The 21997-nt window shown below is 40.7% G+C and overlaps 1 protein-coding gene across 1 annotated transcript in view; it reads right to left on the bottom strand.

Moving 5' to 3' along the window:
* Positions 1-874: 874 nt before the first annotated feature.
* The window catches only part of Prkd3 (protein kinase D3), a 79327-nt gene continuing 58204 nt past the window's right edge, over positions 875-21997 (bottom strand). Inside the window, exons 11-19 of the mRNA XM_059248374.1 lie at positions 20258-20534; positions 16598-16650; positions 14351-14423; positions 12378-12484; positions 9012-9173; positions 8355-8453; positions 6750-7017; positions 4252-4337; positions 875-3469 (exon numbers count right to left, since the gene is read on the bottom strand). Coding sequence (XP_059104357.1) covers positions 3296-3469; positions 4252-4337; positions 6750-7017; positions 8355-8453; positions 9012-9173; positions 12378-12484; positions 14351-14423; positions 16598-16650; positions 20258-20534 — 1299 coding nt within the window. The 3' untranslated portion in view covers positions 875-3295. The remainder of the gene's footprint in view (positions 3470-4251; positions 4338-6749; positions 7018-8354; positions 8454-9011; positions 9174-12377; positions 12485-14350; positions 14424-16597; positions 16651-20257; positions 20535-21997) is intronic.

Raw genomic sequence — 21997 nt, 5'->3', positions numbered from 1 at the left:
CTCACATTTTGGGCATTGCATGTATGTACACGTGGAGGTTGACAGACGGTGTCTTTTCTTCCGTGGCTCCCCACCTTAGTTTCTGAGACAGACAGCATCTCTCTCTGAACTCATCGCTCTTTAATTTGGCCAAAGCTTTCTTGTCTCTGCCCTTCCCTGGCAATGTCTTACTGGGGTTCCGGGCACGCTGTGGTGCCTGGCTGTGTGTGTGCCGGGGATCCAATCTGAGGCCCTCTGTTCGTGCAGCAGGCACTCACCTTCCAAGCCATCTCCCCAGCCCCGATGTCTTAGTATTTAGGTGCTGTGCAGCCTTAGGCCATTCCTAACTGCTCTGTTCTATGTAATTCTATTCCTTCAGCCACTGTTTTGTTTTTTGTTTTCAAGGACTAGACTAAAACATTTGAAAGATGACAACACCCACAGTTGGCTCCTCCCAAATACACAATTGTTTTTAGTTTTTATAATCAAGAGGGAAGAGTCTGGTAGAACCATCTATCTCATTCTATCTCTATTTCTTCTATCTCATAAAATTCTAGAAATTTATTTTTTATATTAGATATTTAATTCTTCTAAGTCTTCTGGTAGTTGCAATAGTAGAATATCGAGTAGTCACTGAAAAAAGTTGAATTATCATTATTCTTCACACTTGCATTCCAATACATGAACCCTCTAGATAATTCTCTCAAATGCAGTATGCAATTGAAATGACTTTTTGAAAGGTAGTTAAATAATACAATCAGTGTTCATGCAGCATTAGTTCTATTTACAAAACTGTCCTATTACCCAGGCCCAGGGAAAATATTACAAGCCAATAAAACTCTCTTGGGAAACTTGTACTAGAGACTAGCTAAGGTTTTCACATAGGAAAGTATAGTGATATAGAAATACATTTTATTATCAAGTTTTAGGAATATTTACAAAAAGTGGGATGTAACAAAAAATATAAAATGTACTAAACAGTGTCATTATACACTACTTTGAAAATTATCACATGTTTCTAAGAAACAATTACTTTTTATGCAAACACAACTTGGCTTTAAGACAAAGACAAAAGGTTATGCAGGTTACACAGTGGAGTAGTTACTCAACGCCAGACTATCTGACAGTCTCTCTCTTTAGACAGCACAGGCCTTCAACAAAAACAGAGTGCAATTAATTTCACGGCTTGGAAAGCCTGATTATAGCAGTACAGCAACCAAACAGTCACTCCAGGAAGCTTCACCTCACACAGTAAAGCCACAGTGGGTTGCAGAGTGACACGAAATTGTTCCATCTTGTACATCTTGGTCAAGCAGACCTTGCAGAAACAGAGTGACATCATCACCTATCACAGGGACAATCCATTCATAGTTTCTTAAAATTACTCTTCACAACTGCTGGATAAGAACAATTACAGAGATATGTGCCAAATCTCCTGGAGATACTTACAGATGTACAGTACACCATCAATGGGTAAAAGGGACTTGGGACATAGGCCTGGGTTCAAATCCATATTCAAACTCTATGAACTTTAGCAGCCAACTTTGTGCCTCAACTTCCTTAAATGTATGTAGTCATGTGGCTTGGCTACTGTGAGGACAGTTTAAAGAATAAAGACTTACAACACAGGCAGCCCGTAATGTTTCTGTTTCTTCAAGGATGTTTTTAATTTTCGGTAGATTCCGAGGCTGCTTTCTCATCCACAAAGGCACTCTCAGTCTTGGTCTACTCACACACAAGACCGTTCGTTCTCCTTCGCTACCTCAGACTCAGTGTAACTGACAACACCGAGTTCCAGACTGTCAGAGACCTTCACACATGCCCATCTTCACGGCCACACCGAGGAAGGCAGAGGCAGCAATTTATGCTCTCCATTCTACAGACTGGGAAACTAAATGCTTAGACAAACTGTCTCCTGCCCAGCCCAGCAGATCTAAAAACCAAGAAGCTAAGACTCACACCCAGGTCCTCTGACTCCAAATCTTTGCTCTCAGCACAGAAAAGGAACAACAACAAAAACCTTGTTCTTGGTGACCAGTGAGGATGAAGAGACAAACGCTACTGTATTTCCTACAAGAGGATGGTCCTGGACCCTTTTCTTTGGGCAAAGCACAGATTGGAACATCACTAATGTGAAAATCTCAAAGTGCCTCAGAACTCCAAAGTTTCTAGATTTTGGAGGATTTCAGATTTATAATCAGGGATGCTCAACCAGTGGAGTGTACAGATCTTTCAGTGTCTGGAAAGCTGAAACCTTTCTGGTGTACAGGTTAGGGATATTGAACCTATATTAAGAACTACTATAAAAAGCTGGCTGCGGGAGCTGAAGTGTAAGAAATTCTTACTCTTCCTTCATCTGCTGTACTGGTAATATGGTTCCACCGCAATGATGTCTGACTTCAAACCACCTCCCCAAACTGCTCAAAATAAAACACCAATTTAAAAATTCTAGATATTTGGAGGCCCCACCCAAAGGCTAAGGGAGAGGGAAAAGATACTGCTTGCTGTATAGCGACATTTACTGACCCTGTACCAGCTCTCCTTTGAGTCTGTATTTAGTTTTGTCTCTAAGTTATTCAACTCCATGTGAGATCAGCTGCAGAGCTGTGCCCACTGACTGCTGGCATACAACCTGCACCACGATGGTGTCAACTGAGAACACGTGTGTTGAGCGAAAGAGCTGAGTGGTGACCAGCTCTACCTACTTTTGTCACACCAACTGTCCAATTATCCCAGTGGCTACTGCAACACAAAAAAGGTGACAACTTCTATGTCATACAGACCATGTTTAAAGATACAGCTCCCACCAGGTTCCATTTATAGGGGTCCAGGAAGGATCAACGCCTCCAACAGTAGACAGATATTAGAAGTCCTTACAGCAAACCATATATTGTTAGCCTCAGAGTCACTGCCTAACTACAAACTTGTTGAGTAATCAACCTTATAAACAAGAACTAGACAGTCATAGGCTTTTAAAACAAATGATGTAACGACAGCAAAGAAGAGATAAATTAAGTGCTAATTCACATTGTCCTAATGTGAGGATTAAGAAAAATTACAGAACCAGTTATTGCTTAGGCTACAAAAATTTCTAACAAGTTTCATTCTGATTTTCTTATGTGATTTTTATTACTCAGTTTCCCTTCATGTACCTACTTGTTATGAGCTACAGTATTGGTGCCACCAAGTTGTTCTATTTCCTCATGACTATGACTCCGCCTCCTCGCAATGACAGCCTGCAGAGAGCAACAGTTAGGCAGCAGAGTATCTGGTCATGAAATGAAACCCTTCTGTACTGAAGTTAGCTCGCTGATCATTAAGGATCTTCTTCCATATCATCTGGATTGGGGGCCATAATGAAATGCTTTGGATATTCGAGGTTGTGTGTGTATGCGTGGATTTCCCAGCGAGCGTCATCACTTTCATGGGTAATGTAACGTTCTCCAATGCGAGTTTCAAATTCTCTGAGGTCAAGCCAAGTCTGGTAATCCTAGGGAAAGAAAATGATTATGAACCATAAAATAGACAAAATACTGACAGACCCGTTTTATTTACAACCTTAGTGCCATAATTGACAACTCCTAAGTTCCAAGTGTATTTCACACTAGCAATGTTAAAGACAAATCTTCAAATCTAATGTCTCTATAAAGTAAAGGAACTAGTTTCTAGAAAATTCTCTTAGGCTTTTGGGTTAGCTAATAGTAATCACAAAGTTCTATGCTGCTTGAGGCATACAACTTACTGTTCAAAACGGGAAAGTGCTTGAATCTATCAACAGGCTAACTTACTAAACGGTGAGCCCAGAGGTGTGCTTGTTTAATGCTAAGTCTACTCTCGTGTTTCCTATAAAATCGTTGCACAGCTTCTCTGCTCACTCTCAAGTGTGGATTTTTGTCTTGAGACAAATCTCTGAAATAACTCACGGAGGAATCAAGCCAAACATAAACCTTTTAGTAGATGTTTAAAATAAAACATATTGAATAGTTGCCACGTTAACCTTTAAAAAAAGGAAAAGGAAAGACATGACTAGCCAAGTCCTTATAAAAGGCTCAGTGTTTCTGTTCATGGGTGTTTAACTGCCTATCGGGATACTGACTTCAATGACAGGCCGCACAACTTCCAGAGGCCCGAGCCATGGCACACACAGGTAAGGACTAAAGAGGGCCTAGATTATCCCAAGCAATGTGCTGAACCCGCTGTTCTTGGAGTGGTTTCATTAGCGAAGACAAACACACAGGAGGCTAAGATGCAGAATCTTTTTTTTTCCTTTACCTGTAGCCAAGGATGACTAAGAGATTTGTCAACACTGAAGCGTTTTCTCATCTTCACTTGAAGCAAGTTGTTTATCAAATCAATTGCTAGATGAAAAGGCAAAATTAGATACATGAGTTTAGGGGCCACTGAACTCAAAGCTGTGATTCTGCCTGCAGGAGGGCATGGAGAAACTTTTGCTTCTCTATTATACAGAATTTAACACAGAGGAGTGACCCATAAATGCTTCCTGCAGTAAGTATGAACACCAACTTCTTATGGAGTATAGGTTGCATGAATACACTGAAGCCAGATGGGTAAGGCTGACAGGTACCAGTGACATGGTCTGTTTCTAAACTATGCTGTACCTTGATTTCCTCATCTGTACAATCCAACTGTTGAGAAGAGGAAATCAGTTTAATGAGTCTTAAGACTGCATTTGGCACACAGGTGCTAAGTATTCATTACTGTTATTTGAGAATGAACAAAACAGAGTCTGATTCCAGATGATCGTTCTTCCAACGATACCACAATGCTCTCTCTTCCCTGACCGGTCTGAAAAGTGGCATAAGTCACTCTTCCTTCTATAGATACAGTGAGAAGGAAGAGGCGACAATAACAGAAATTCAGGTTTTAGCAATCAGGTTAGGGGTGACTTTGTACTGTTGGTGAAAACTTAGCACATTTTACTCAGTTATTTGGAGAAACTGAACCACTACAAAATCAAGGCAATCATAAAACTACACACTGACCACAGACTACATAATGACACATTTGGAATATTGATAAAGGCGGCCTACTCCCAACTTGCAAAGGTTTTCCCTAAGTACTTCATTACCTTCCGTGTTTCAAATTCCCCCAACCCTGGTCTATCCTGTCAACTGGGTTCACTGTCTGCATCCATTTCAGGAACTGCTGAGTCCGAATCTAGGCTACGGCCAAGTGAATGACAGGAGAGGTCTGTGGGCCAGACTGCCTTTAGAGCTCTGTGACAGCTTTGAAGACCAAAATCTCCCAGTGGACTTCAGCTTTTTTGTTACAAAGTGAACCCAGCAGGCTGCTGTCTTTTCTGTTGTTCATGACACTCCTTCCACTTCAGTGGAGTATTTATCAAACTGTCATGTGGCCCAGTACATTTGGAAAGGTTAAAAAAAGACCTATCCATTCAACGGCTGGCTAAACTTGGGTGGGGATATTCCTTAGCACTACTACTACCTACGAGGGAACTGTTTCCTAAGGATGGCATACTCCATCAGTAAACTACAGAGGACCAACTTCATTCCCCTTCCCTGCCTTTCTCCCTGCCCCCTCCCCAAGAAAACGTCTTGTATAAGGCTCTGAAACCTCCACAATACTGGAATTACTGGCGTCTTCCAACAGCCCTGGCTTATTCTTGACATGTACAGAAGCAGGCATTACAAATTAAAAAGCTTTCACTAGTCATGAAAACTATAGCATGAAGCTTCCTGGTAAAAGATCAGAAGGACAGAAAACATGAACTGCAGATACAAAAGCTCATTCTAGTTATAAAGCACATGAGCAAAAAGTGTCTAATCAATCTGTACAGAGGACTGGAATAACTAATTACCAAAACATATACTTAAGAAAAAATGCCCATGGGGCTGGAGAGATGGCTCAGAGGTTAAGATCACCGACTGCTCTTCCAGAGGTCCTGAGTTCAATTCCCAGCAACCACATGGTGACTCACAACCATCTGTAATGAGATCTGGTGCCCTCTTCTGGCCTGCAGGCATACATGTTGTATACATAATAAATAAATAAATCTTTTTTAAAAAAAAAAAAAGAAGGAAAAAATGTCCAACTATTAGCCTAAGTAGACCTTACAAAGCTTGGAGGAGGGGTGGGGCAGGAGGACCCACGAGTCAGGAGGTCTCTGAAGAATTGCAGTAGTGAGGAGGAGGCCTTGTTGGCAGGAGGAAAGACCTAAGCAAGATTCGGAGTTTAGAAGAGAGTACATATCAGTTTTGTATAAGAAGTAGGGGTGGGGCTCAAAGGCGCTCCAAGGGCCGTATCAGAAACTGACGGTGGCAGTGTCGTTAAAGGGAAGCCAAAGAGGATGAAATAACTTTCCTGCAGATGGCTCGGGCCGCAGTCACCGAGGAACCAGGGAAGAGGTCAGTGAGCAGCACAGGTAAAAGATACTATAGTAGTTTCTGGATGAGGCTGCTGGAGCCTGGGTGACTGCTATGCCTAAAAACTATGAGAAAAAGAGAGACAAAGAAAACAGTTTAAAAGTAGAGTACTTGGCCTTGCATAGTGGCGCACAGACCTCTGTGAGTTCAAGGCCATCCTGGTCTACATGGTAAGTTCTAGGCCAGCCAGAGCTACAAAGTAAGCCCCTGTCTCAAAAATAAAAAGTAAATAATAATAATTAAAATAATAAATATAAATAGAGTTCTCAAAGACTGGTAACAGATTAGGGAAATGAAGAGACAGGGTGATTTGTGATCACAAAGATTTTAGGCTATCTGCGAAACTGAAACGTAATTCTCTTTTACCTTCACTGGAAATTTCTCGCCATGGATTTGGTGGGTACATAAATGCAGCATTTTGGATTTGGTCGTTTATATCTTCATCTTCATTGAACGGAAATGTGCCGCTGAGGCTCACGTAGACGATGACTCCCACTGACCACATGTCTAGAGAACGGTTGTAGCCTTTGCTCCTGAGAACCTCGGGGGCTAAGTAGGCTGGAGTCCCCACCACTGACCGCCGGAATGACTTCTCACCAATGATGCGTGCAAACCCAAAGTCACACAACTTCACCTGGAAACGGACATAGCAATACTTGTCCCTAGATATTCTCAATGCACTTAACCAAGGTACTAATTCTACACAAAATAGTTTCAGACAGGGAAACTGAAATTCCATTTCCCCAGAGGCAGACAAATACAACCACAGCTCTTTGATATTCCAATAGTAGGAAGAGCTGTCGTAGTGCACATTTTAAAAACAATTTGTACTCTATCTTCCAGACTCATAGAGCAAGGGTTCAGTTTGGTTGTTTTGATGAGACGGATGGAGGGTGCTGATCTTTGATCCCTTGTAAGGGAATCCCTTTTCTATTCTCTGCAAGTAGGAATTGTATTTCGGTTTTGAATCCTCAGTGGCCTCTCAGTGTCTGGGCATATAAAAGTACTCAATAAATGTTTTGCTGCATGAAAAATAAGCTACAGTATTTTGAAGCATTCTCTATTTTACTGAATCAGCACAACATGAGGAACTGTATTAAAGGGTCACAGCATTAGGAAGGTTGAGAACCACTGTCTTAAGAATATCTGTTGCCAAGGACGCTACCTATCAGCAGGTACGTAAAACAGGGCTTACAGATGACAATGTGGACAGGAGGGAGGCTCTGAGGAGAAAGTGCTCTCTACGCTGACGGAACTACAGACTCCAGTTGGTTCAGAGTTGAATGAGGTTACGCGGGAAGGTGCCCACGACCATCACCATGTTCTCCTAGGAAGTGTTCTGTAAGTATGATGGGCTTGGCAGAGCTCAGGACACATTGTAGATGAGGTTAGATTCTGGTGATTACTGACTGCAGCCATCCCGAATAGGCAAATGTCAAGTACTTCCCAGAGGAAATGCCATGACTGACACATGACTTAGGAAAAGCATTACCGTCAACTGAGAGAGAAGGGATCTGATGTCCACAAGAGCACAGTACAAACAGATCCTGGGGGACACAGGTGGAGGCACATTCAAATGCTGCTTGCCGTTTCTAGTACATGTCATATGATACATGTCTCATGAATAATATTTACTGCATCGTAACTGAATTTAGTGACTCTTCTACTCAGATATTTGAAGTGCACAGATCTTAAGTGTGTGGTTGTGAGACATTAATACATAACTAGAACCCACCCCCGAAAAAAGCCCCAAATTTGATTTCTTCAGACCTATTTATGTCTAAAAATGTTTTGACAGTCAAGAGCAATACAGTAATAAAGCCTGACTCTAAATGATGTAGCTACCCATTCAAACTGGCAGTTACAGACTACAACGGTATGTACTTGGTGCTCTGTTTTGTATTAGGAGGGTATTTTGTAAATGTCACTAACTCCAAGTAGTTCTTAATCAGGTTCTGGAGAATGTCTCACCTGAGGAAACGGCTCTGCTGACGCAAGCAGCACATTTTCGGGCTTTAAATCACAGTGCACAATATTCTTAAAGTGGAGATTCCTCAAGGCAACGAGTATCTGTTAGGACAGAGGTTGTGAGAGGAGCGACTGAGAGCAATCAGAGCAGAGTGGCAAGCAGGCATGAAAAGGCCGCAATGAACCCACTACTGTACGTGCTAGCCCAAGACAAGCAGCTCCTAACTGTTTGTAACTCCAGATCCATATGATCTGATGCCCTCCTGACCTCCAAAGGCACCACACACACACACACACACACACACACACACACACACACACACTGCACATACATACATACAGGCAAAACACTCATACACATAACAATACAATTTAAAAGGGACTGTGTTCGCGCTCTCCCCTATAAAAAAAAAAAAAAAAAAAAAAAAAGTGAGTCTACCCTGTAAAGGGCTTTTTTGAAATGCCTAGAAAATCAGCTAAACTCCAATATGACTGCTTGAATTGTATGATAATTTCAAAACTCCACTATATTTAATCAAGATGTAGCTAAAAGTATTTACTGTTCACTTTTATTATGACTACCAATCCTTAATCTCCCAATATGTACACATAGTGGCATTTAATTCTTAGTTTCACTGGCTTTAAGGTAGAGCTAAATACCTGTGTGACCATGAATTTAGTAATTCGTTCTGGAAGTCGACTTTTTTCACTGGACAGAATCATCTCCAACATATCTCCATGAAGTTTTTCCATCACTACGAAGACTCGTTCTGGGGTTTCAAACATACACTCCAGATTTACAATCCCAGGGTGGTGTAGATTCTGAAGAGAAGTGGCAGGGTGTTTGGATGATCAACTTTAGTAGAGAACTAATCTTAGCATGAAACCACCTAAAATACTGCGATGATTACATGAATATACACAACAGAGAGAGAAACAGTTTACTCTCACCCTCCTCGAAGAAGCTTCTTTTTGCATTAGACGGAGACCATTACAGAAAGTCACAACTGGCCCAAATGCAGAGACTGTGGATTACCCAACACCAAATGACACACCCACACCCAACCCTATACTGGAGGCTCAGAAGACTGTGGAAGGGCCAGAAGACCAGGAAGCCTATTGCAAGATAGTTTCTTCTCTATATGACAGGGAAGCTGCATCCATGAAATTTCAGTAATATGGTTGTCTAAACAAGACCCGCAAAAGGACACTACTGGGTGACTGGCCAACACGTAGGAGAGCAATCTCAGAGGGCCCCAACCCTACATGAAGAGCTCCAGACAATAATGACTCCCGGGAAAGGGGGAATCAGTCTGCTACAGGGATGAGCCCGACAGAGCCAATCCCAAGCAGTGAGCCCTAAACACACATATGTAAACACACATACACATGAAACCAGCAGATTCTATTTATAAATGTGCATGCAGTAATAATGAATAAAAAATTTAGAAAGTAAACTAAAAGCATATAAAATAAAAACTACAACAAGACTCAGGTATTTTCTCCAATTGTGGACTGTTTTCAATGTCTTCTTTTCAACAAGAATGTCTTTGTATTTTAAATAAACAGCTTAGGCTGGCTACTTTACTTTTACACACCCACCTACCTCACACACACAGAATTGACACCTGGATTTACTGTAGTATTTTCTTTATTAATCCCATTTTTTTAAAAACAATTTATTTATCTTTATTTTACGTGCATTGGTGTATGCATGTATGTCTGTGTGAGGGTGTCAGATCTTAGAGTTATAGACAGTTGTTAGCTGCCATGTGGGTGCTGGGAATTGAACCCGGGTCCTCTGGTAGAGCAGTTGGTGCTCTTAACCACTGAACCATCACTCCAGCCCCTTAATCCCATTTTTAATATTTATAAATTTCTTCTGCCTTCCTTAGCCATTCTTTTTATACATGTTTGTGTGTGTGTGTGTGTGTTTGTTGTGACAGGGTACATATGGAAGGGTGGCTACAGTATAATTATAATAGGGATTCCTTCAATCTATGTGAAAAATTTATGTGGAATGCTCACTGACTAAATCTTATAGAACCAATTTCAGTAAATAAAGTACGATTTGAAAATTTTGTTTTTACAAAGTATATGTGGTATAAGTTCACATTATACTCTATCTTACATTCAAAGAATATTAAAGTTCATCTTTAAACTATATATACATATAGATTTTGTTAAATTTACACACTGCCAAGAAAGACCTAAAGCCACAATTTTGGGGACACACACACACACACACACACACACACACACACACACACACACTCTTTCTCCCAAATGAATAAGTTTATATGAAGGCAGTGTATCTGGAGACATCCTAAACTAAGATCACCTAATATGTAACATTGCTATAAACAACCAGAATTCACTATGTGTGTTAAATGAAAATTCCTAAATTCAATACTGTTTGTCATCAAAGTCAAAGTGAAATCAATCCGTAGATATAGATCCTTATTTTTATTGTTTTACATATTAGTTGGACAGCAAGATTTCAAAATTAAATAGGAAAAGACATCAACAACACACTCTCATACTGAGCTTATGCAAATGCTACTAATACTCTACCTAAAGTTAACTTTGTTGGAAGCAGGGCTTGAGAAGAGCTTAGGTACCAACTGACCAGAAACTTTGACTATCATTCCTCTGAAAACACGAAGTGAACGTTACTTACCAGTGATGACAATGTCAGAAATATATCATTGGTCATTTGCTTAAACACTCTTTCCTTCAAGGAAGCCTAAGTACAACAGGCTATCTTAATTTCACACACAAGCAGACAGAGGTCTGAGAGCACTGACTATTACACGGGTGTTTCCTTTTTTTTTTTCTTTTGGTTTCGAGACAGGGTTTCTCTGTGTAGCTTTGCGCCTTTCCTGGAACTCACTCTGTAGACCAGGCTGGCCTCGAACTCAGAGATCTACCTGCCTCTGCCTCCCGAGTGCTGGGATTAAAGGTGTGCACCACCACCGCCCCGTAGTTATTTCTTAAATAACATGCAAAAGCCACACAATGAACTAAAGGGTATGTGCATATTATTATTATTATTATTATTATTATTCACAACGTTCAGAAGATACAACAATCAAACTAAACGTCTATCTTCTAGATAACTCCCAAAGGAGATAAAGACATTAGGTTAAAAGAAAAACACGAGTACTTTATTTTATGTGATTTACATTCTTGCTACCAAATCTTTCAAATCTATTTTAACAAGTTGAGCATGGTGGTATGTATCTGTAATCCAGCACTCAGGAGACTTCAAGCTGGAGGAGCATCGTGAGGATGAGACTATCTTGAGCTATACAGCAAGCCATGGTGTTAATAAAACCAAAACAACAAAACTTCCAGATAAATAAAAAATAAACATCACCAAACTTGTAATGAAATAGTGCAATACAAATAACTTTGAATTAATAGAACAACATAATTAATAGAACAACTTTTAAGGCAGTGTTTATTTTTATGGTAATTAGTATATTCATGTCATTTCTGAGACTTTTTTTTTTAAAAGATTTATTTATTATGTATATAGTATTCTGCCTGCATGTGTCCCTGCACGCCAGAAGAGGGCACGAGATCTCATTACAAGTGGTTGAGCCACCATGTGGTTGCTGGGAATTGAACTCAGGACCTCTGGAAGAGCAGTCGGTGCTCTTAACCACTGAGCCATCTCTCCAGCCCCATTTCTGAGACATTGATGAATAAAACAATGACATGGTAAAAAATACAGCAGAAGCATCAGTATCCCTGAATGAATTAAGACTAGATATTTCCTTTATTATCTTTAGAGATTTCACTCAGAAAAAAAAAAAGTTCTAATCAAACTAGTATTACAGAATAAAGTAATAGCAGCTCCCTTTAAACACTATGGTGATCTTAGAAAAAGGACCCGCACTGTTCAGTATTCCAAAGATCAAAACCAACCCCGAAACCTGTCCTCATCTGCATCGTCTACAATGCTCACTCAAAACTCATGAATCCACACGCCAGCCTGTGTCAGCCATTTTAATTGTTTACCTGTAAAATGGCCACCTCATTGCGGAGCTGACTTTCTTGCTTTGTGGGGAATCTCATCTTGTCAATGACTTTAATAGCCACGTCCCTTCCAGTCTTTCTGTGTTTTCCTGTCAGAGAACAGAAAGAATCAAACTGGCAGCTATAACAAACAGAAGAGCTTCACAGGAAGTTGTGCAGACTGAAATTTTAGGTATTTCCTCTTTCATTTTCTGTTGTTCATTTTCTCTTCCACAGTCTAAGAAACGAGATGCTTTCCTCTATAGTACTGCCCCGTAATAAAGGCAATTTCATGGCCTGAAATGGCATAACATCTTCATGAACTTGCTTGCTGAGAAGTAATAGACCATGTTAAGTAAGTGAAAGTTTTTAAATGCCCTGACCAAGTCTTCAGAGACTGTCAAGATGGAAATATTTTATTTTAGGTCCACTAAGTCAGCAGAATGATTAAGTACGTTATACTCTTAAACTCCAGATCTTTATATTCTAGGTATAAAATAAGCATGCAGCAGTATCTCATCCAGTAATTAAAATGAATTAGTTACCTTTGTTTATTAAGTGGGGTCACTGTCTAAATGCTATAGTTTAAGGGGTGAAAGCAGCAGGTACATTTACTTATTAGCTCCAGTTAACAGGCATGTGACTTGTTCTCTACTAATCTAGCAACTTGAAAGTTACTCACAACTCTTTCAAGGACACAGCCCTAAGAATGTGACTAATTTAACAGACTAGACAAACAGGGCATGTTTGGTAAGATGCCACCAGTACTTCAGACCATTTTCTCTTCCCTCAGTGAGGTCTTCCAGAGATATCACTAGTCTAAAATGAACAAATCTGAAGTCGCAAACCACAGTGTTGTGCCTATGTGTACAACCCACACATTTTCTGTGTGAAACGTAATGGCAGATACTGGGAATGAAAGGAAAACACAGACATCTCTAAGCCTACCCCAAAGTTCCATAGGAAGATGAGAGAAACCCAAAACGTCGCAGGCACTACAGCAGAAGGATGCCCCTTATGTGGCCGGAGGACCAAGGAAGCACAATGCAGTGGAGAGGTGGGATGGGGAGAAAACACAGTAGAGGAAGCCCTTCAGAAGAGGCACACAGGATGGAGAAGGTGCAGAGGTGAAGGACAGAGTCATGCGAACACGACTGGAAGAAATCAAAATGAACTGCACTTAGATCGGGCGTTACACAAGCAAGGAGAGAACCTCACAGCTTGCATACTCTAAGAACGACGGACAGGACCCACAGACAGCGGGCTTCCGTATGCACGAATGCATCTCTGCATGCACGAATGCTTCCCTGTATGCATGAATGCGTCTCTGCATGCACGAATGCTAGTATCAGATGCTGACTTTCTGAAAGGTTCACTCCAAGAGTGGTGGGAAGGAAGGGTCCAACTGAAGGGGGAAGCAAGGAGTGGGGAAGGTCTGATGGTCCATCTTGAATTACAGCGTATGGAGGACTTTCATGGACACATTCGGTTTAGTTAATTCCAGGGAGTCTGTGAGCAGTGTAGTTCAGTCTACTAGCCTCACCACAGCTGTCAGATACTGAGACAGGCAGGGGATAAACGGTTTCATCAGCATCCTTAAACACAGAGCGGAGTTAGAGTTTGGACACCTGACAGAAGTCCTGTCAACAGAAAATGAACGCTGCCTTTGCAGTGAACCAGTGGGGGACACACTTCAGTGAACAGTCCACACAACCCAACACCAACACAGCTTTATGCATGATCTTCACGAAGAGAGAAAGACTATTATAGAAATAATTTCCTGATTCTGTTACTTTAAGAATCTTGCAACTGAAATGAAGGGATACTGTTTCACCACGAAGGACTTGTTTGAGAGGCTGCAAACCAGCCTTTGGGGAAAAAGGGAGCTTAAACAAAACTATGAGCTACAAAAATAACAGCCATCTCAAAACTTTACAGTTTAGAAACTACATGTATAAAAGGCTGGAATTGCTTACCTCCATAAACAATGCCAAACTGGCCGGAGCCAAGGACCTCATCTGCAAAGATCTGGTAAACACTGCTGATGTCCTGTCAAGAAAGTAAGCAAACACCACCAATGTCACTGACTCGAATACTTAATTACACACATTTTAATTTTTATGTTAGAGCGGAAGTTTTCTATGCTGATTCCTGGAGGTTGCTGGTCAACCAGTTTGCCTAAACTAATGAGTGAGCCCCAAGCTAGTGAGAGAGAGAGAAAACACACACACACACACACACACACACACACACACACACACACACACACACACGGTGGAAGGTGCTCGACAGGAAAGATGCTCGAGTTTGCCCTGGCCCTTCCATGTACACGTGCACCTAGACCCATATCCAAAATAAACACCTAAATTCATGCTGGGATTGAGATGTGTGTGGAATTCTCACAGAAATCCACTCAATGCTCCTCCATCCAGCCATCCATTTTTTTTTTTTAAAGTTATTGTTTGCTGCTCTTAGAATATTCAAACCCTAACTTGGAGTGTGTAGTGCCAGAACTGCATTATGGTATGACTGGTAAAAGATGAACATAAGCCCCATGTGGCATATCCAAAGTGTCAACCTCGAAACAAACACCACTGGATGTGTATATACATACATGTTAAGTTGTAATGAAGACTTTAAAGGTTGTAAGAATCATCTGTATAGGCTTATCAACCTCAATTCAATTTTTAATTTAAGTGATTGAATTTTAGTTCTAATCAAATTAGACAAGGGGCGTTAAAGTAAAGGAGGCCAAAGCCGAGTCTTTTCTCCTTAGCCATGCAGGCGTATATCTTTAGGCTCCTGTGGGGTCAGTCAGATGTTTTCTCTCATGTTCCTGCCCTTTCTTTCCTCAATATGGAATTTATTTGGTCATCACCAGGACATGAGACACAGGGGTTATAACACCTGATGCTTGTTATCTCTTATTGACTAGAAATTCACTCTCAACTTCAATCTCAGAAAACTGTAGACGTATGTTAGAAAACTGTAATAGCTTACACTCCAGGGGAAAGAGAGATCTTTACAGAGAACACCACAGATCAGTTTTCTAGCATCTTTCTGTTTCTTTCAATCTGATCCAAGAGGTGGCAAAGTATGGCTCCTGGCTCTTTCTCTATGGCTTAATCCATGGTTAAGTTTTTAAAATGACTAGATAAATCAAAGCAATAATTTGTGATATGTGAATATTACATGAGATTCATATTTTAGTGGCCACACATTTATTAAAATAGTCATACTCATTCCTGTTTGGTATTTGCTACAGTGGACAAGTTGGGTAGACTCTACTATTTAATTGTTTACTATCTGGTCCTTTATAGAAAAAGGCTGCCACACTACCACAAAAGTTATGTGTTTACACACGGCAGTCAAACTTAATCTCCTCACTGAAGGCCCTCCTTTTCCTGCTGCCTTCCATTTGCTCATCCTGTTCCTGTCCGTGCATAAATGTCCTCCAGCTGACCCCCTCAAAACCGTGTCAAACCACATTCCATCCTCTGAGGGGCGCTCAGGTCACATTTCTCCTTAGGAAGCCTTCTCTGTGGACCAGGATGCAGTAGCCTTACCTAACGACAGAGCTTATCACTGTGTAGTATTCTCATGTCACCTTTTAAGTGAAGAAATTCTTATTTTTATGATAAAAAAAAAAAAATCTACTCTAGTTTCTTACCTAAAGCAGGGACAGCATCCCCATGAAGTTTAGCTTAGGGACAGAATCACTATGAAGTTTAGCCTAGGGACAGCATCACCATGAAGTTTAGCTTAGGGACAGCATCACTTCTAAGTGTAGCTCAGGGACAGCATCACTACTAAACTGAGCTTAGGGACAGCATCACCATGAAGTTTAGCCTAGGGACAGCATCACTACTAAATTGAGCTAAGGGACAGCATCACTACTAAGTTGAGTTTAGTATCTTAGCAACTGCTCAGTACTTGGGGACACAGACTTCCACCTGGTAAGTCTTTCACATTAATTTCATTATTTTATTTTATTTTTTTAAAGATTTATTTATTTATTATGTATACAGCATGTATGACTGCAGGCCAGAAGAGGGCACCAGATCTCATTACAGATGGTTGTGAGCCACCATGTGGTTGCTGGGAATTGAACTCAGGATCTCTGGAAGAGCAGTCAGTGCTCTTAACCTCTGAGCCATCTCTCCAGCCCAATTTCATTATTTTAATTAACCAGTCTGCACATATTGGATATAATTATTGCTTACCACATTCTCCTGGACCTGACAGTTAGATACGGAGATACTGGTAGCCAGATCTTCTGTAAAATATAAGAATGAAATATGAGAAAAGCATAAAATCATTAGTATATGACTTAATATTACTTACTGGCATGGAAACCAATAGCTTATCACACTTAAAAAATGTATCAATACAGATAATATATTCATTAAAATGTTATATACAATACTAATCCATCAACAAGAAACTTAGTAAATAAAGCATGACACATTTATACAAAATAACCCTCTAAGTATGTAACAAACAACATAGATCCATAACTATTCAGTCAGAGAACTAGTCATGAAGTCCTATTAAGGGCGGTTGTTGGCATGGCTCAGTGACAGAGCATTGTGTGTGAAGTGTGAGGCCCTGGGTTCAATCACCAGCACTCCTAGGAGCAAAAGATGAAAAAATAAGTCGTATGGCAGCAGGGTCTGGATTCAAACTAAAAATGTTACTTCTGGGGAGTGAGTGATGTAGGAATGGAGATGAGGACTGTAATATTTATATCTCTACACTGCTTATGTTGTTTTAAAACATGAAAAGCATGAATCAGGAGATGGTTCAGTGGTTAAGAACACTGGCTGTTCTTTCAGGGGACCAGCACCTACAGGGTGGCTCCCAACAATATGTAGCTCCCGTCCCAGGGGATCTGATATCCTCTTCTGGCCTCTGAGGGTATCACTCACACATGTAGTACACAGACGTACACGCAGGCAAAACAGCCATGAACATTCTTTTTTTAAAGCTCTCATAACTTTCATTAGAAAGTTTAAATTAGATAAAGTTACACAGTGGTACTGAAATATGCCTTTTTATGTATTAGAGAGTAGGTAAAAGAAATTTATGAGAAAGATGCCATCGTGTATAACCTTAATTTTGTAAAAGGAAAACAAAAACAATGTATCCTCCCAAGTCCTTCCTTAATTACAAAATCTATAGCACCACTGACAACAGTCTGCTCAGGACAGAGGCAGGACTGAGATGGGATGGATCTTCATGTGTCCCGAGGACTCTCTCAACTCAAATGACTTATTTCTACAAAGTTTTCGTGAGTCACTATGGTAAACAAAGAAGGTAATAAGAAAAACAGGGGAACACGTAAACAAGCAAAAGAACATTATTCAAGACCAAACTCCTCTAGACAACCCAAAGAAACAAAATACCAAGTTTCTTTTACAAGTCTACATATTAAAAATAAGACGTCACTAATATAAGCAAATTCTTCATCATAAATAAGAAACAAGGGTTGGGGAATGGCTTAGTGGGCAAGGGCATTTGCTGTGCAAGCACAGGGAATCTGAGTTCAATCCCCAGCACCTATTTGGAAAGGCCAAGAGTGGCCTTATGCAGCTCCGTGAGGAGCAGAGACAGGAGGATTATGGGAGCTGGCTGGCCAGTCAGGCCAGTGGAGAGGCTAGCCCCTGTTTCAGTGAGAGATCCTGTCTCAAGGGAATAAGCAGAGAATAAAAGAAGAAAAGACTTGATACTCTCCTCTAGTCTCCATAGGTGCACCCAGGTACATATACTAACACACTAACACACATACACACACACACACACACACACACACACACACACACAAGCACCTACCCTATGAAAAGCCCTATTTAGAAATACTAAGCCAGTTCAAAACTGTTGAAATTCATATTTCCTATACTTTTTAGAGATTTACCATGTAACCCAGACTAGCCTGGAATTGAGATCTTTAACCAATGATCAAGAGAAGGCCCATCAACAGAATTAGTGTGCCTGCCACTGCCTTTCTAGCAGTCTGCTCCCTAGTTTCATTGCTCTCTCTCAAGGGCCTCCTCTATCTACAGGTTCTGACTGGTTGTCATACAGCTCGCCAGAGCAGCAGAACAGGGGCACTATCACCTAAGTGTTGGGCACTACGTCATGTGCATTATGTGCATTTAGTATTCGTCCCACTTTAGATGACAGAACTCAGAGCCCAAGATCACAGAGCAAAGGAAGAAACAGCATTGAGTCTACGTTCTCCGTGATCTCCACCCCCACCTCTCCCCTCGCCCCCTCCGCCCCCAGACAGGGTTTCTCTGTAGCTTTAGAACCTGTCCTGGAACTAGCTCTGTAGACCAGACTGGCCTTGAACTCAGAGATCGGCCTGTCTCTGCCTCCCGAGTGCTGGGATTAAAGGTGTGTGCCACCAACGTCCGGCTACAACTTTCACTTTTAACTCCTATGATTCTGCCGAGACTTTTAACTAAGCCTTTGGATATTAAAAATAAAATGTGTGTGTGTGTGTGTGTGTGTATGTCTCTATTATTCTAGTTTTGATTAAATGTTAATTTTGTTTAAATATCCCCCAGAATTTAAACACTGCTAACTACCTCCATTTATCTATCCTTCCTCAAGTCACACTGAACACCAAAGATGTACATGATTACAACCTTCATCCTTTTGATTATACCTGTCTCCCTAGTGAAAGCAAGACTACCTCCTCTATCTCTTCATTTACCTCTGCCTACCCTACTCTTGACTGCAGTCCAAATTCCAAACCAAATTTTCTATTATGAAGCCTCGACTTTTCCTATTCAGATCTGTTTCTATAGTGAAGCATTCCTTATTTTGTTTCTGTACTGTACTTTGCTACTACCTAACACCCATATATATCATATTCCCTTAAATAGCTTTTATTATTTCTCTTTTGAATTTTAGTTCAAGGCCTAACATAATGCACAAAACAGCTACATAAAATAATACAGGTAAACTGAGATAAACTTTATTTGGTAAGGAGTTGTCATGTATTTCAATATAATGAATAAATGTTTCTTTATAATTCTTTATAGACATAATTACAACAAGGTAAAAGTGGTATCATACTATAATTTATTTACTATTAACTATTCATTCAACCTTTATTAAATTTGGGTTAATTTGTAAGTTTTGTTGGTGTAATACACTTTCTTTCTTTTTCTTGGACAGAATCTCATCATGGTCCCGGCTGGCACTTGCTTTACAGACCAGGTTGGCCTCTAATTCACAGATCCACCTACCTCTGCCTCCCCAGTACTGAGATTAAAGGTGTGTGCCACCACAGCCGCCTCAATATCTTTTTAATTTCTCTCTTGATTCACTTAAAAGAAGCATCATTCTGACTTAACAGATTTTATGTGTATAACATAAACACAGTACTGTATTAATGGTTTCTATGCCACCATGAAATAAAATACTAATGCTTAATGTCATGAGACTTCATGGATGCTAAGTACTGTAGCACTGTTCTTTGTCTTAAGTCTGGCTCCACTTAACATTAACAACTCTACAAAGTACCTACTTTTGAGTAGGTAAAAGAAATTTATAGAGAGGCAAGAGTACCTGTCTCTGGTTGGACAGACAGCAGGCTGGTAGATGCAGACTTTAAATGTAAAGAGACTAATTCTGTAGCCAGCTGTGGATATACACTGGAGTCATCATTCATATATGTATTCATGTATACGTATATATGAACAATATCCAGTTAACTTTATGAAAGTATTAACTAGCGGTATTGGCTATTAAAGACAAAACTAAACATTAAAGATGGAAAATAGAAGACTAAAAAAAAATAATAAAAAAAAGCAGTCACACAAGTATATCCACAAATGCTTAAGACAAGAAGCCACCAAGGTGTCTCCACTTACTGTGGTCTTTCCCTTGACCTGGAGAAGTGCAAACACTTGCTTGAGGAGTTACGGGCATGAGGGCCTGGCGGATTGCTTTTTCCCAGCTTTGGGCTACATCGAGTCCAACTCCAGTGGCAGCGAGGACAGGGTTGTGAGAGCTGCTCCCATTGTTCTCCCCAACGAAGTACACCACATTGTCAGTGATGATTTCAAAACAGTGTGGGTTACTGCCTTGTGAAATGCTCGTGAAATCTTGTGGGGAAGATATGCGGAGAATTTCTGAAAGTGGAATTTCCTGCAATAAAAGTTAGGCATTGAAAAACTATGTAATACATATTTTTATTTTATTTTATTTTTTTTGTTTTTTCGAGACAGGGTTTCTCTGTGTAGTTTTGGTGCCTGTCCAGGATCTCGCTCCTTAGACCAGGCTGGCCTCAAACTCACAGAGATCCGCCTGGCTCTGCCTCCTGAGTGTTGGGATTAAAGGCGTGCGCCACTGCCACCCGGCTTGTTTTTATTTTTTTAAATACATTAAAGCATCAAAGATAAGCATTTTTATGAATGCCACTAAGACCAACACAGTATATGGCATATGGATTTCATTATGGTATGTCTGTCCTTTTTTTTTTTTTGGTTTTTTGAGACAGGGTTTCTCTGTGGTGTTTTGGTGCCTGTCCTAGATCTCGCTCTTTAGACGAGGCTGGCCTTGAACTCAGAGATCCGCCTGGCTCTGCCTCCCGAGTGCTGGGGTTAAAGGCGTGCGCCACCCCCGCCCGGCTGGTATGTCTGTGTTCAGTAACTTGACTGTCTAGTAATGCTAGAGGCAGATCGCGGAGCACTAGAGACTCAGGGCATGGGAGATGTGTAAAGCCTGTGCAAGCCTGAGGACCGGTCAGATCCCCAGGGCTGGAGGGTGGCAGGCAGGGACAAAGGGGTCTCAAGGAGACCACTGAGTGGCTAGTCCATCCCAAACAGTGAGCCTCAGGCTTAGTGAAACCCCATCTTAAAAAATAAGGTGGAGGGGGGGGCTGAGAGATGGCTCAGTGGTTAAGAGTACTTTCTACTCTTGCAGAGGACTGAGTTCAGTTCCTAGAACTCACATGGTAGCTCACAACCACCAATAATTCTAGTTCCAGAGTACCCAATACCCTCTTCTGGCCACTACGGGCACCAGGCATGCGCATAGTGCACATACATATGTTCAGGCAAAACACTCATACACATAAAAAAAAAAAAAGTCTTACACTTCAAAAAAAGGTGGACAAGAGAGGAAGATATCTGATATCCACTTCTGGTCTTGCATATGTACCTTAATATGCACTGTGTATACACAGGTACACATATATGCTCACACACACACACACAACAAAAGAAGAGGGATTTGGGCTATAGCAGATCATTAAAATACAGGCAGAGAAGCATTTAAGAAGGCAGTTTGCTTCCATATCCAACACTTGTCAATTAGTCAGTGCTACTCAACAACTATGTCTGGAGCCTGCTCTTCTGCAAGCAGTTCCCTTAAGCTGAGCAAGGAAAAAATAACGGCAGAAAAAGAATCTTGGGCAGTAAGGTTGCTTAAGCATTCCTTCTAGTCTATGCATTGCCCTAAATTATTAATTACTTAATGTTTAGTCCAAATACTAGGTCAGAAAACATACGTAATTCATCTTTTTTGGTGTCTATGTGAAGTGGACCTAACAAAGACCTCTGTAAACTCTAGTAGGCAGACGTAAGAAGTATAGTCACATAAAAATGAAG

Source organism: Peromyscus eremicus, chromosome 22 (genome assembly GCF_949786415.1).
Source record: "Peromyscus eremicus chromosome 22, PerEre_H2_v1, whole genome shotgun sequence".
Lineage (NCBI taxonomy): Eukaryota > Metazoa > Chordata > Mammalia > Rodentia > Cricetidae > Peromyscus > Peromyscus eremicus.
Note: the sequence above shows the minus strand (reverse complement) of the source record. Positions and strands in the feature narration are given on the sequence as shown.